At 42.5% G+C, this 15,413-nt stretch overlaps 1 protein-coding gene across 3 annotated transcripts in view; it reads right to left on the reverse strand.

The window, feature by feature from the left end:
- The window catches only part of LOC307012115 (RAS guanyl-releasing protein 2), a 57,807-nt gene that overhangs the window by 4,939 nt on the left and 37,455 nt on the right, over window positions 1-15,413 (reverse strand). For 2 of the 3 annotated variants that reach the window (XM_079638397.1, XM_079638396.1), the window contains 6 exons: window positions 15,115-15,396; window positions 13,128-13,208; window positions 12,813-12,935; window positions 6,151-6,266; window positions 4,459-4,600; window positions 2,684-2,720 (listed from right to left, as the gene is read on the reverse strand). In XM_079638397.1, coding sequence (XP_079494523.1) covers window positions 2,684-2,720; window positions 4,459-4,600; window positions 6,151-6,266; window positions 12,813-12,935; window positions 13,128-13,208; window positions 15,115-15,396 — 781 coding nt within the window. Of the gene's footprint in view, window positions 1-1,969; window positions 2,096-2,683; window positions 2,721-4,458; window positions 4,601-6,150; window positions 6,267-12,812; window positions 12,936-13,127; window positions 13,209-15,114; window positions 15,397-15,413 lie in introns of those variants that run through there. The other variant, XM_079638398.1, reaches the window with a different exon arrangement.

Consider the following 15,413-nt stretch of genomic DNA (forward strand, 5'->3'; position numbering starts at 1 on the left):
TTTTATCTTCTTGTTGTTTCTTCTATCTTCTACTCAACTTTCAACTGATCTTTCTGTTTGTGAGCTCTCTTACACCATGTGTTTTATAATCCCTACTATTACTAACATGCGTAAATCCAATGTCACACGTCGGAGGCAGTACAATCCTAACAACCTGTGTATGCTTCCGATGTCTTCTAGTACTATTTTCTCTTTTCCTATTGGTCTCTGGAATTGCCAGTCCACGGTAAACAAAGCTGATTTCCTTACATCTATTTCTAGTCATTCAGGTCTCAGCCTTTTGGCCCTGACTGAGACCTGGATCAGACCAGAGGACACTGCCACATCGGCTGCGCTCTCCACTAACTTCACTTTCTCACACATCCCTTACCTGACTGGAAGGGGTGGAGGTACTGGTCTGCCTATCTCAAACGATTGGAAATGTAATCATTTTTCCACCTCTGTGTAACAATAGCTCATTTGAATCACATTCTATTACCATCACTAGTCCTATTAAAATCCATTGTGTAGTTATATATCGTCCCCCAGGTCAGCTTGGCAGTTTCTTAGAGGAGCCTGTTGTGCTACTCTCATCCTTCCCCGAGGATGGCACTCCTCTCATAGTTCTTGGAGACTTCAACATCCACCTTGAAAAACCTCAAGCTGCTGATTTCCACACTCTGCTTGCCTCATTCGACCTCAAATGAGTATCGACTGCGGCTACTCACAAACCAGGTAACAAATTGGACCTTATTTACACATGCTACTGCTCCACTGACCATACTCTAGTCACTCCACTGCACACCTCAGATCACTTCCTCCTCACTCTCAACCTCAACCTGCCCCAGAACACAACATGCACTCCTCCACAGGTCACCTTTCGGCGGAACCTACGCTCACTCTCACCCTCTCGTCTATCCTCTTTGATCTCATCCACACTTCCTCTACCAGACCAGCTCTCAGCACTAGATACTAACAATGCAACTGATACTCTTTTCTCCACTTTAACATCCTGCTTGGACAACTTCTGCCCCCTTTCCTCCAGGACAGCCCACACCCTCTGCCCCCTGGTTATCTGATGTTCTCCGTGAACATCGTGCTAAACTCAGGGGTGCAGAGAGGAAGTGGCACAAATCCAAAGATCATATTGACCTTGGTCTTTATCAATCCCTCCTCTCTTCCTTCACTGCTAACATATCTACTGCTAAAATGACTTATCACAACAAAATTAAAAATTCTTCTGACTCTCGTATGCTTTTCAAAACCTTCTCCTCTCTTCTTAACTCTCCTCCTCCTCTTCCTCCTCCTCCTCCTCCACCTTCATCAACCCAAACAGCTGATGATTTTGCCACATTCTTTATAAATAAAACTACCACCATCAGCGGACAATTTACCAATCCACAAACTGACACACACTTTTTACCAGCTAACACACACATTCTACCCTCCTTCTCCTTGCTTTCAGAGACAGAAGTCTCAAAACTCCTCCTTTCCAATCACCCTACTACCTGTCCGCTTGATCCTATTCCCACTAACCTACTTCAAGCTATTTATTCCTCTGTTATACCCGCACTCACACACATCATAAACACCTCTCTTCACACTGGTACATTTCCCACAGCATTCAAGCAGGCTCGGGTAACCCCACTGCTTAAGAAACCCACTCTAAATCCAGCACATCTAGAAAATTACAGACCGGTATCCCTTCTTCCATTCATCGCAAAAACACTTGAACGAGTTGTTTTCAACCAGATCTCCTCCTTTCTTACGCAGAACAACCTCTTGGAGAACAATCAGTCTGGCTTCAAAAGCGGACACTCAACTGAGACTGCTCTGCTCTCAGTAATTGAAGCTCCGAGACTGGCTAGATCAGCTTCCAAGTCCTCAGTTCTCATCCTGCTGGATCTGTCTGCTGCCTTTGACACAGTTAACCACCAGATCCTCCTGTCAATCCTAAAGATGAAGGGCATCTCGGGAACTGCACTCCTGTGGTTCAAGTCTTATAGGGTGTTGTGGAGGGTCTAAGTGTCTAAGACCCAACATCTAGCTACTGGTGTGCATCAGGGCTCAGTGCTTGCACAATTTCTCTTCTCCATTTACATGACATCACTAGGATCTGTAATTCAAAAACATGTTTCTCATGGCGCATAAGGTCTATAAGTCATGCAATAGCATTGTGTGAGGAATAAACTGAAATTTTGGTCATCATTTATTGAAAACCTTGACAACCACCCTATAGCTACCCTCATGTTCATTAGGGTTCATGACAGAAGTTGCAATCTCTGTTTAGTCTTTTGAGTCAGGTATTTTCAATGAATCATCAGATACAGTCCACAAATCTGGTTCACTGAATCGTTTTTTTTAATTCAACTCACTGACTCGTTGAGTTAACAGCTTAAATGTAAGTCTGTTTCTCATCCAAAGCTATCATTTGACTTCAGAAGTAATATGGGCTGCTTTAATGATAAATCTATAGTGCTTTTGCATCCTTTACGAAGCTCTAAAGCTCCAGTCCTGTAATGGACTCTATGCAGCGGCGCAGTGTATGGAAATCATAACGAAGCACAAAATCAGAGTTCAACTATCTATATTTCTATATTCTTCAAATCTTTGTCCTATTGACCTTTTCTGAATGGGTGAATTGGTAAAGGAATTGGTAATTTTTCAGACATGTCAAACATGCACACATACAGTTCTCGCTTACCTTTGCATTTGTATCCTTGTTTATAAAAGCCCCATATCTTAAAAAGAGGGATATACATATTAAAGTTATTTTTGAAGAAATAGAGAGATGCAGAAAGGATGTTGAAAATAGTACAGAGAAGAGAAGAGGGAGGATCAAGAGAGAATGAGAATCACAGTAGGACAACAATAGATGAAAGGGAAAGCCCAAACATCACAAACACACAACATCAGAGGCCACACACACAGGTTGATCTGAAAGTACCACATACACACAATGGAAAGGACTGGGGTACAGCATTCAATACACAGCTACACACCACACCATGCTATAAATAAACCAACAGATCAAAGCCAAATGTGCTCAGATAGAGCTAATTTCTAAAACTGTCCATCTTAGAAAAGACACTGTGCAATAATGAAAGTGTCCCTATTATGTTATTTTATAGGTTCCTAATTTAGTTTCAGAGGTCTCCTACAATAGGTGTACATGCATCCAAGATCGAACATATACATTGCAGCATCACCTCTTTTCTCACAGTGTCTGAAATGGTTCGATCAAGGATCCTGTCTCTATAAAACCCTCCTTTTCGAGAACCATCTGCTCTCAAACCTACGTAGGTTCGAGCAGGAAGTAAGACTGGAATTACTGATGGCTCATTTCAGTTTAGAATCAGTTCTTTCTTTTGGGAGACAATAACCCCATTTATGTGCACTTGATCTTTGAAATTCACAAACAGCTATGGTGCTGGTCATAAAATTAGAATATCATCAAAAAGTTAACAACTTAACATGTGAAACTAATATATTATATAGACTCATTACATGCAAAGTGAGATATTTCAAGCCTTTATTTGTTATAATTTTGATGATTATGGCTTACAGCTTATGAAACCCACGAAATCAAAATCCCAGAAAATTTGAATATTACATGAAATCACACAGTAATTACTCAGTAATACCATGGTCATTGAACCAGGTTTTGGTTCTTTTGGCAGTGTGGGCAGGTGCAAATTCTGCTGGAAAATGAAGGAAGCATGAAGTGCTCTGAAAATGTCCTGGTAGACAGATGTGTTGACTCTGGATTTAATAAAGCACAGTGGACCAAAGTCCTCTTTTCTGATGACGGCAAATTTTGCATCTCATTTGGAAACCAAGGTCCCAGAGTCTGGAGGAAGAATGGAGAGGCACACAATCCAAGATGCTTGATGTCCAGTGTGAAGTTTCCACAGTCTGTGTTGGTTTGGGGAGCCATGTCATCGGCTGGAGTTGCAAATGAGATGCAAAATTTGCTGTCATCAGAAAAGAGGACTTTGGTCCACTGTGCTTTATTAAATCCAGAGTCAAAACATCTGTCTACCAGGACATTTTCAGAGTACTTCATGCTTCCTTCATTTTCCATCAGGATTTGCACCTGCCCACACTGCCAAAAGAACCAAAACCTGGTTCAATTACCATGGTATTATTGTGTAATTACTGTGTGATTTCATGTAATATTAAAATTTTCTGGGATTTTGATTTCGTGACTTTCATAAGCTGTAAGCCATAATCATCAAAATTATAACAAATAAAGGCTTAAAATATCTCACTTTGCATGTAATGGGTCTATATAATATATTAGTTTCACCTGTTAAGTTTAATTCTTGAAATAAATCAACTTTTTGATGATTTTCTAATTTTATGACCAGCACCTGTATTACACACTACATGAAAGGTAATATCCGAAAAAGCACAATAAGGGCACTCAAAAAGACATGAATCTATTTCTATATGATTGCATGAGCATCTGATACTTACAAAGCCGGTGCAGTGTTCGCAGAAGGTGGGTTTCACGTATGTAGTCTCCATAAAGGTGTGTATGAAGCCCATCTTACAATTGAGCAAAGAACTGGCCTTCATAAAATAATCTATCATCTCCTCCCTGCTGATCTTTCCATCCCTAATAGATGGAGACAAACAGATCATGGAATGAGAGAGAAAAACATACATTCTGAAACAGTCCACAAGGTCCAAACAGTTTGGGAATCTTTTCCTCATAACTTCCTCAACTTCCATGGAAAGGGTGCTTCGTGAACATCACAAGAGAAGAGGCCTAATAACTCATGCCACCGGTGTAGATTTAGTTATGGCGATAATAATAACTGTATAATAATAATAATGTATTAACTGTTACTGCTGTTACTAGTAGGATATATGCCATATATATGTGCCAACATTTCTGGAACCTTCCTACAGTTTAACCAGAATTTTGGAAATGACTGAAATTGAATAATTATACCATAAAATAATTAGATATGGCAAAATTGTTCCACCCAATATTTGATATTTTTGATGCTGCTCTGCTGCACTTCATAATGCACTGTTCTGATTGTTGTTAGGATGACAACATAATTTAAAAGTTAAATTTTTAGGCTGGTCTGCCTCAGTGTTCTAAGCGACTGTTCACACAGAACACGTTTTTCCATTCCACTGCGCTACTGTTCCATTGGTTTCGCATTTGCATCTCGTGTCTTTTGCAGCATCTCGCGCATGACATTCTAAAAACGAGGTGCTCAAGTTAAAAGAAGTTAAACTTTAAAAAAAAGACGTGTCTTTAGACCTTGCTCTTTTTTCTGTTCTGCTTACCTGGTTTTCACGTTTTTAACAGCAAAAACGCGTTCAGTGTGAACTGGCCCTAACAGCACTTGGTAATAGTGTAGATTACCAATCAAATCTCAGAAGGTGGGCATTAATGTTCACAGAAGCCGAACATAAATTCCAGCATAATACTTCAGTTTTAATGGTGCAAGAGTATGAGGTAAGATGTAAGAGAAACATTTAGCCTAATATTTGAAAATTGTTTTACAAAAATGATGTAAAAAAAATACCAACAGTAACAATAGCCTAGGGCCTACGTTCAATTCAAAACTGTGAAACTTTACAAAAAAACACTAGGTAGGTATAGTGATGCAAGCTACTCAACTTTTGTGTCAAATTTTGCAGTTTTGAATTATTTTGATTAATGTAACTCATAACTGAATATGACTGATCAAGAAACATAAGCAAAGCTGTTTCGGAATATTAGGCATAAGATAAGAGTGATCAAATAAAACATTTGGAAATGGATCAAATTGCGTGCTTTATTATATTATACAATACATTCTTCTACCTTTTCCTTTATTCCCTCAAACTCCTTTAAAACATTTCATTATTTAAATAACAAAAACAAACAAAAATGGTTTGTTCCCTCTAATGTTCAAGACATGGTTACAGCCTTGGATTCGGGATATGCCTTCATAATGAAGTTAGTGAGTTCCCCCTTCAACAAGTCTTAACTGTCTTCAAGAAAAATTTCTCTCTGTGGTTTTCATTCTGACCTCAGGTCCATGTTCATACTAATTTCTTTATTAAACCAAGCTATTAAATCGATCTGCTGAGCCTGCTGAATTTTGTTCATGCTGTGTTCATCATAATGTTCACAGTGCTCTTGTTTGGCATTGATACACTCACTGATTTTTATCGAGTTCTCCAAACTTGCTGAGATATGGAAAGTTATTCCTGATGCATTCAAACTCTTCACGTGAGATGAAGCCGTCACCGTTTGTGTCAAAATTCTGGAACACGGACTGTGAAAAGAAAATAGAAACACAGTTTCATAAACATCTCCAATAATCCACCTTACACAATGGAGGGATTTGTAAATGAACATATTGAGCCTATTAAACTTTATAATGTATACTGTCAGAGTAAACAATATACATAATTGTTGACACTGCAAAGACCACCTTAAAATCATTACTGACGAATCATACTGTCAGGGTTTGAAACACGGAGAGAGATGACGTAAGTTGTAAACACACTTTTATTGAACAATGCAGTTGCGGACACACAGTGGAATGGTAAGTGAGACAGTCTATGGCAAATATGGAGAGTCTTAGCTGAATGATTGATTCCGTGATGTGTATTCAGGTGTGGATCCAGGAGAGGGAGTTGAAGAGAAGGAGCCTTGATGACTGGACTGAGACGAGACGATGGGATCCGAGGAGGAATGCAGGTAAGCTCGGGTAAGTAGCGGGTTAGCATAGGAGAGTGTTCACGGTGGGTCTGTGGTCAAGTAATGACGAGATCAGACAACGGAGGTGAGGTGAATGCTGGGTTATAAAGGGAACTGGTGATGAGTCACAGGTGATGGGAATCAGTAATCAGGGGACTGTGAACGGGTGATTGAAGAAGTGGGAGGAGTCAGTGATGATCTGGGAGGTAATGGAGAGTGATGTGAAGGTGGAATCCTGACAGTACCCCCCCCTCCCGAAGCGGCTCTTGACGCCTGTGAAGGATGCTGTCGGCGGCGAGGTCTACCCCGACCTCTGGGTGCTGGTCGATTGGGATGTTCCTCGTGAAACTGGGAAAGGAGAGTGGGATCCATTACGTCGTCGCGCAGCACCCAAGAACGTTCCTCCGGCCCGTAATCCTCCCAGTCAATGAGGTACTCGAGACGGGGACCTCGCCGCCTGGAGTCCAAGATGGAACGGATCCTATAGATGGGCTCATCCTCCACAGGCACCGGAGGAGGAGGAGGTACGTCAATGGCAGGTGCATCTGAAGGAAGAGGAAGGACAGGGTCAACGTAAGGTTTTAACAATGACACATGGAAGGATGGTGAGATGCGATACTGCCTTGGGAGTGTAAGTCTGTAGGTGACCTCGTTCAACTGCCTCTCGATGGGGAAAGGTCCAATGAATCGAGGACTCAGCTTACGACATGGCAACTTGAGACGAATGTCCCTGGTGGACAACCACACCTTCTGCCCAGGCTGATAAGAGGGAGTTGGTAGTCTTCGACGATCAGCCTGGGTCTTGTGTCTCCTTATTGCCTGTTGGAGATGAACGTGAGCTGAGTCCCATACCCCCTCGCTCTGCTGGAACCAGAAGTCGACAGCTGGAACCTCAGATAACTCCCCAGACCAGGGGAACAGAGGAGGTTGGTAACCGAGAATGCATTGGAAGGGAGTAAGACCAGTGGTGCTTTGTCGGAGAGAGTTTTGAGCATACTCAGCCCAGGGAAGGTAACGGTTCCAGCTGTCCTGGTACTGGTGGCAGTAGGTCCTTAGGAAGCGACCGATTTCCTGGATCTTGCGCTCAGTCTGGCCATTGGTCTGAGGATGGTATCCGGAAGAGAGACTGACAGTGACCCCGAGGAGCTGAAAGAAGGCACGCCAAACTCTGGAGATGAATTGGGGACCTCTGTCAGAGACGATGTCCTCCGGGATTCCGAAGTTACGAAAGACTCCCTGGAAGAGGGCTTCGGCGGTTTCCAGAGCAGTCGGCAGTCCTGGTAGAGGGATTAATTTACAGCCCTTAGAGAAACGATCAACGACTACAAGTACCGTGGTGAAACCATCAGATGGAGGAAGGTCGGTCATGAAGTCGATACCGATATGGGACCAAGGACGCTGAGGAATCGGAAGGGGCACCAATTTACCCTCTGGCAGTCTCCTCGGGGTGTTGACAATGGCGCAGACTGAACAACCCTTGACGAACCTTGTTACATCCTCGGAGATGGTTGGCCACCAGTACCGTTGACTGAGAAGCGAGAGGGTACGCTTGCTACCCGGATGTCCAGAGCCCGGTACGGAGTGAGCTGAGTCCAGAAGAGGAGTTCTTAGATGTTCCGGTACAAAGGTACTCCCTTCTGGACCTCCCGGCGGAGCAGGATGGAGACGGTTTTCTTGGTGGATCTGATTGTCAATGTCCCACACAATCGGACTGAGAAATAAGGCTGGAGGGAGGATAGGCACAGGTTCACTATCTTCGTGAGGGACTTGATGAATTCTGGAAAGAGCATCAGCTCTACAATTCTTGCTGCCTGGACGATATGACACCTTGAAGTCGAATCGAGTGAAGAAGAGGGCCCAACGGGCTTGTCTCGGATTTAGTCTACGAGCTTCTCGTAGATACTCCAGGTTTCGATGATCCGTGATGACCTCAAACGGATGGTTAGCTCCCTCCAGCCAGTGTCTCCATTCCTCCAGGGCTAACTTAATAGCCAGTAGCTCACGATTCCCGATATCGTAGTTTAACTCCGCCGGGGCAAGCTTTTTGGAGAAGAAGGCACATGGATGAAGTACGGAGAGATCCCCCTGCCGCTGAGACAAAACGGCCCCCACTCCTGAGGATGAAGCATCGACTTCCACGATGAATGGTAGATCAGGATTAGGGTGAGTGAGTATTGGAGCAGAAGAGAAGGCTTCCTTGAGCGACTGAAAGGCCTGTAGAGCCGCAGGTGATAAGGACAGAGACTTGGGCCGACCCTTCAGAGCAGTGGTAAGTGGAGAGCTGAGTTGACTGTAATCTTGAATGAAACGTCGATAGAAGTTGGCAAATCCTAGGAAGCGCTGGAGTTCCTTTACAGTAGATGGTAAGGGCCAGTTTAGAATGGTCTCCACCTTCCTCTGGTCCATCTGGATTCCATCTTGGCTGATGATATAACCGAGGAATTGAACAGTAGTGATGTTAAACTCACACTTCTCCAGTTTGAGGAAAAGCTGATGCTCGCGTAGTTTCTGGAGCACTTGAACGACATGATGATGATGTTCAGCCTGGGAAGATGAGTATATAAGTATATCGTCGATGTAGACGATCACGAAGCGATTGAGGAAGGGGCGAAGGATCTCATTCATATACCCCTGGAATACTGCTGGAGCATTTGACAGTCCGAAGGGCATCACCTGATATTCATAGTGACCGGAGGGAGTCACGAAGGCGGTCTTCCATTCATCTCCGTGGCGGATACGGATGAGGTTATAGGCGCTTCGAAGGTCTAACTTGGAGAAGATTTGGGCGCCTCGGAGCTGTTCCAGAGCAGCCGGGACCAGAGGAAGAGGATACCGAAACTTCACTGTCTGAGAGTTAAGCTGACGGTAATCGATGCACGGCCGTAAGCCTCCGTCCTTCTTGGCCACGAAGAAGAAGCTCGAAGCGGCAGGGGAGATAGATGGTCGGATGAACTCTTGCTGTAATGCCTCTTCTACGTACTCCTCCATGGCCTTCTGTTCCGGGATGGACAAAGGATAGATACGGCCCTTAGGTAGAGTTGGATCGGGTAGCAAGTCGATTGCGCAGTCCCATGGTCGATGTGGTGGTAATTTGGTGGCCAGCGCCTTACTAAATACGTCCTGGAACGCCCGGTACTCCACTGGAATTTCATACTGACGTTGAGTCTCAGGGCTCTCCACAGAAGTGGAATGCAGTGCCACTTCGGAGACATCAGACGAGGATGGAGGGATAATATCCGAAGAAACTTCTGAGGAAGGACTCTCTATTTCAGCGGATGACGGAGAAGGGGTAACCTTGGTGATAGCGACTAGACAGGAAGAATGACAGTCCGAACCCCATTGGAGGATTTCACCGGTCTTCCAGTGGAGATGGGGTTGATGTTGTATTAACCACGGGCGTCCCAGGATGATTTCGGCTGTAGACTCCTCCAGCACCATAAAAGAGATCTCCTCAGTGTGTAAGCATCCAATCTGCAGAGTTAACATGGGAGAACTGTAACGGATTCGACCCCTTCCTAGCGGTTTACCTTGGATGGTATGAATAGCGAGATCGTACTCAAGTCGTTTCTTGTTCAGATTCATCTTCTGGAGACATTGGGAGGAGATAAAGTTTCCCGCGGAACCGGAGTCAATGAGGGCTTGTACGGGGAAACAGAATTTAGGGGTTATTAGATGGACTTGAGTTTTGATAAGATGTTCAACGCTAGGAGGATGGTAGATTGAGCTTACCGCAAGGCGCGGAGGTCGAATGGGGCAGCTGTTGAGTAGATGTTTGTCAGAAGCACAATATAGACAGAGATGGGCTTGCATTCTTCGTTGTCGTTCAGAACGGGTTAGTCGAGAAGAATCAATTTCCATAGGAATAGGTGCTGGAGGAGTAAGATGAGCAGGTTGGGACGCCGGGGGCGGAGGAAGTGCAGTGGGTATATTGACGTCACAAGCAGTTAGTAGTTGAGAGACTCTGATAGTTTTCTGAATGAGCGCTTCTATGCCCATGACGTCATCGTAAACCACGACCAGCTGACGGATCTTCGGAGTTAATCCTTGACGATATGCAGTAATTAAAGCGGGTTCGTTCCATCCACTAGCAGCCGCGAGGGTTCTGAATCGAAGGGAATATTCAGTCACCGAAGAACGGCCTTGTTTTAGATGGAACAGCTGATCGTGGATAGAGAGGGAAGCCACGGACTGTCCAAACACATCCCTAAAGTGTTGAATAAAATCCTTGCATACACGAATGGTCGGAGAATTGGAATTCCAAAGAGATTGAGCCCACTGGAGGGCGGAACCGGTGAGTAACGAGATGATGAAAGCCACGCGGGCGGCGTCATTATGGAATTGTTGTTCATTCATAGTGAAATATAAAGATACCTGGAGGAGGAACCCACTGCAATCCTCCGCCTCGCCGGAGTAAGGCGCTGGTTTGGCCATGGGACTGGAAGAGGCAGTGAACGAAGCAGCGGGTGAATGCGGAAGTGGATCCGGGGATGGACTGGTTGAAGCAGACGCTGATGCGGTGGGCACTGGGTGAGGAACAGCGTCTCGTGTATCCGATTGCATGTTGTTGGTCTGATCTTCTGTCAGGGTTTGAAACACGGAGAGAGATGACGTAAGTTGTAAACACACTTTTATTGAACAATGCAGTTGCGGACACACAGTGGAATGGTAAGTGAGACAGTCTATGGCAAATATGGAGAGTCTTAGCTGAATGATTGATTCCGTGATGTGTATTCAGGTGTGGATCCAGGAGAGGGAGTTGAAGAGAAGGAGCCTTGATGACTGGACTGAGACGAGACGATGGGATCCGAGGAGGAATGCAGGTAAGCTCGGGTAAGTAGCGGGTTAGCATAGGAGAGTGTTCACGGTGGGTCTGTGGTCAAGTAATGACGAGATCAGACAACGGAGGTGAGGTGAATGCTGGGTTATAAAGGGAACTGGTGATGAGTCACAGGTGATGGGAATCAGTAATCAGGGGACTGTGAACGGGTGATTGAAGAAGTGGGAGGAGTCAGTGATGATCTGGGAGGTAATGGAGAGTGATGTGAAGGTGGAATCCTGACACATACATTGGCAACTAAAAGCTAAAAAAAAAACACAAGGTCCAAAAAGGGAGAATACAAGGGCTATTTTTTTCCTTTTCCAAAACTTTAAATGTAATTATTTTAAAAAGAGCATGCTTAAACTTAAACCACATTCTTTTCCACATGAACAGGAATAATATCAATTATATCAAGGTCTCGATGTCATTCAATTCAGAGTTTACTGTAGTGAGTGTTTATAGTTGCCTTAGAAAGTACCCTGAATTCAGTAGCAGTTTTGTTCACTTTTAATTAGGGCTGTCAATTTAGCATGATTAATAATGGAAATGATAAGATGTTAAAACATAATACATTTACTCATGTCATTTTAAGATATGTCAGTGCAAGTTGCTTTCAGTTAAAACACTTCAAACATGCATTTTATTCTGGGATACGTTTAAGCCATGTCTGTGAAACTGGGGATAAGGGTCTCAAGACGGGATTTTCATGCATGTCATGAGATGCTAAAAAACAGCAAGACACAAAGTCTTCTATCTGTTTGGGTACATAGACCAATAATTACAAAATATCAAAGAGTACAAAGAACGCAAATGTCCTCTGAACAAATCCTAAGAGATAGAAAAATCAATTGCAAAATTGATTGCTATATGGAAATAAAGCAGGCTACTTATTTAAGACACCTTTTTTGAAATGTCTATTCCAAGAAGATCTTTGCCGTGGTTTAGTCTGCCATGTGCAATTAACTGTGATTCGTTTGATTATTCGGTTCAATCTTGTAATTATCAATTAGTATTTTTAATTAGTTGACATCCCTTAATTGTAATTCCTATTAAATTATGCTTACTTCTCTTTAGTTGACTCTTAAAAGTATTTGCCTACAGATTTTGAAACTTTTCTTGCCCAATTTGGACAATTACTAGATATAACTGCATGGTTAATCAGTTGACTGCGTTTAGAGCAATAAATAAGAGGGGCGGGGCTTAGTACAGGCTCAACTGAAGTCATTTAATGTGTTGAATAAGCAGTAAATGTGTATCAAAACAAATTGGAATTATACAAATGTTATTTTTTTCTCTTACGTCCACCATCTTCTCGATATGTTTGCTGATAATAACAGGGTTAGCTTTAGGCTTCACCGATGCTGCCCATTCATCAATCATTGACAGTCGTCTAGGAGCTGGACTGGAGGACGTTGTTGAGTTCTGATCCAGCAAGCAAAAAACAAAGTCACAAGTGTGCATTTATCTTTACATTGAATTTATCAGATTAAATCTAATCTTGTGAGTTGACTTATTTTACTGTAAATGATCAATTTCTTCATAACCAAATATCAGCATTTGCATGCATCATTTAAATGCATAAAATTAACCAAATATAACAGGCTGGAAACTGACCGGAGGTTTTGCAGCTCTGGGTTCTCTCTGTAATGAGAGCTGATAAATCTCCTCTTCTGTGTGGTACTGATCCAGTGACACCTACACGTGAAACACAACCAAAATCTGTCTCATGATTCAATGAGCTACAAATGATTAATATAACTTTTGGGGAAGATTAGACATAAACGATTTATCATATTTTTCAGAAAGTATTTCTGAACCTAGATTGCTGTCAACTAAATGTCTCTTCTCTGTTCTGTTCTGCACTTGTGTGTGATTGTGTGTTTATCAGAAAACAGTCAAATGGACTAAAATTAAATCAAAGTTTAAAGACTCATCAAACACTTCCATGCTGTATGCATGTTTTCTCTCTCTGGAAATGGTTGAATGGATTTGATTAAACATGAATTATCATGGTACATTCACCACATGCAGCGATTACTGTAATTATTTAGAATATTCTATTTAGAGCTGTTCACATTCTTGGGACTTAAAAAAAAAGGTTTCTATGGCAACACTCAAAAAATTCTGGCAAACTGCAAAAAAGTGTTTTTGCAAATGCTTTCCATGTTGCGTATGGATGGACGGGTGGTACAGATTTTGGAATATCCAATTTGTTCATGCTTGGCATCAGTTTTTTTTTTTATTGCACAGGAATTTAACAACAATTTGCAAATGTTGTATACAAAAAAAAACTGTATAATATGTCTTTCTGTTCTATTTCTGTGCTGAAAGTGTACTGAATGTGAGCTGTAAACGATCAGAGTCAAAGATGACAAGAAGGTTTTTACAAAAAAACTATGAAACTGTGTCAAGAGTTGTAACTCAGTCGGTCTAAATGCTCGACACATTGAGCAATGTTGCTCATGCAGCTGATAAAAGTTCAAGTCCATTCTTCCACACTTCTTCCAACTGAGTGTTGCAGCGATGACACATTTTTATTGGTTAACTCGTTTCCGGCTTTTGGAATTTTAGAACTTCCGGTTCCATTGTCCTGAAGTCAGTGTGTTTTTTGGATGGATGTTTGGTTAAATACCTGAAATAAGGTCTGTGCTTAACACAAGCTCAATATATTTTCATGTTTTATTCTACGACATAACATGCACCAGTAATAGCCGCTTGTGATTTTTAGAAACTTTTACTTGTCTTGAAAAAGGCGGTTGCTAACAAGTGTCTAAATGGGACTACAGAGGTTGTCGCTGACACAAACGTCATCACACCGAACAGGTAAACTCATCTATTCTCTCGTCGTTGTGTTTATAGTCACACTCTTGAAAACTATAACTCGAACTTTCTGGGAAAATATTTTTTACATGAAGACTGAAAGAGTTGTCGGAAGCTTAATGGTGGTGATGTATAGCCTACGTTTAGCTTTTTCCTTGTATTTAGGTTGTGATTATTCGTGAAGATTGTAATGATGAACAAGATGTGTAAGTATAATAAACTTTTGTTGGTCACAGCTTATTTTCTGTAATAATTCAAAAAGAAACGTATATGGTTTTTGTCAAGGGAACCTGAGTGATGCAAACTTACGGCCTGGCCTACAAAATACGTCACCACTTCAGCACTCTATTGTGGAAATCCTATTTTCTCAAACTTGGCAATAATGTCCTTCGGATGAGACGTAAAACCAAGGTCCTGACTCTCTGTAGTAATTAAAAATCCCATGGCATTTCCCGTAAAGAGTAGGGGTGTAACCCCGGTGTCCTGGCTACATTCCACCCATTGGCCCTTACCAATCATGGCCTCCTAATAATCCCCATCCATTGAATTGGCCCTATCACTCTCTCCACCTATAGCTGGTGTGTGGTGGATGAGGATAGACCCCTGGTATAATTGTAAAGCACTTTGGGTGTACAATAGTACATAGGAAAGCGCTATATAAATGCCTCATTCTATTCTATTCTAATGTGAATTTTTACAAATAAACAGTCAATCGGTTAGTTTTATTCTAATCACTCTATTCCATTTGAAATCATATACACATCATAAAACACACACTCACTGTAAGTAGATTGAGCAAGTCTGTGTTGGCCTCAATGTTCGGGGGAGTGTTCTGCACGAGGGCTAATTCCTGCAGGATCGCATAGAGTTGCTGAAATTTGGCCAAGTTGACACGAGTCTTCTGTGGGTCTGTCCAGTCGGACAGAGCAACATGAACGGCTATCAAGTCCTTGAGGTTAACGGCCAGGATTGGGAAACGAAACCCAGTGCATTCAGCGAATCGGCGCCGGTATTGACTGTAGTTGCCACAAGATGTCACCAGGTCCAACAAACTGTTAAAGATCTGAGAGAGACATTCTG

The sequence above is a fragment of the Phoxinus phoxinus genome (genome assembly GCF_949152265.1).
Source record: "Phoxinus phoxinus genome assembly, chromosome: 2".
Lineage (NCBI taxonomy): Eukaryota > Metazoa > Chordata > Actinopteri > Cypriniformes > Leuciscidae > Phoxinus > Phoxinus phoxinus.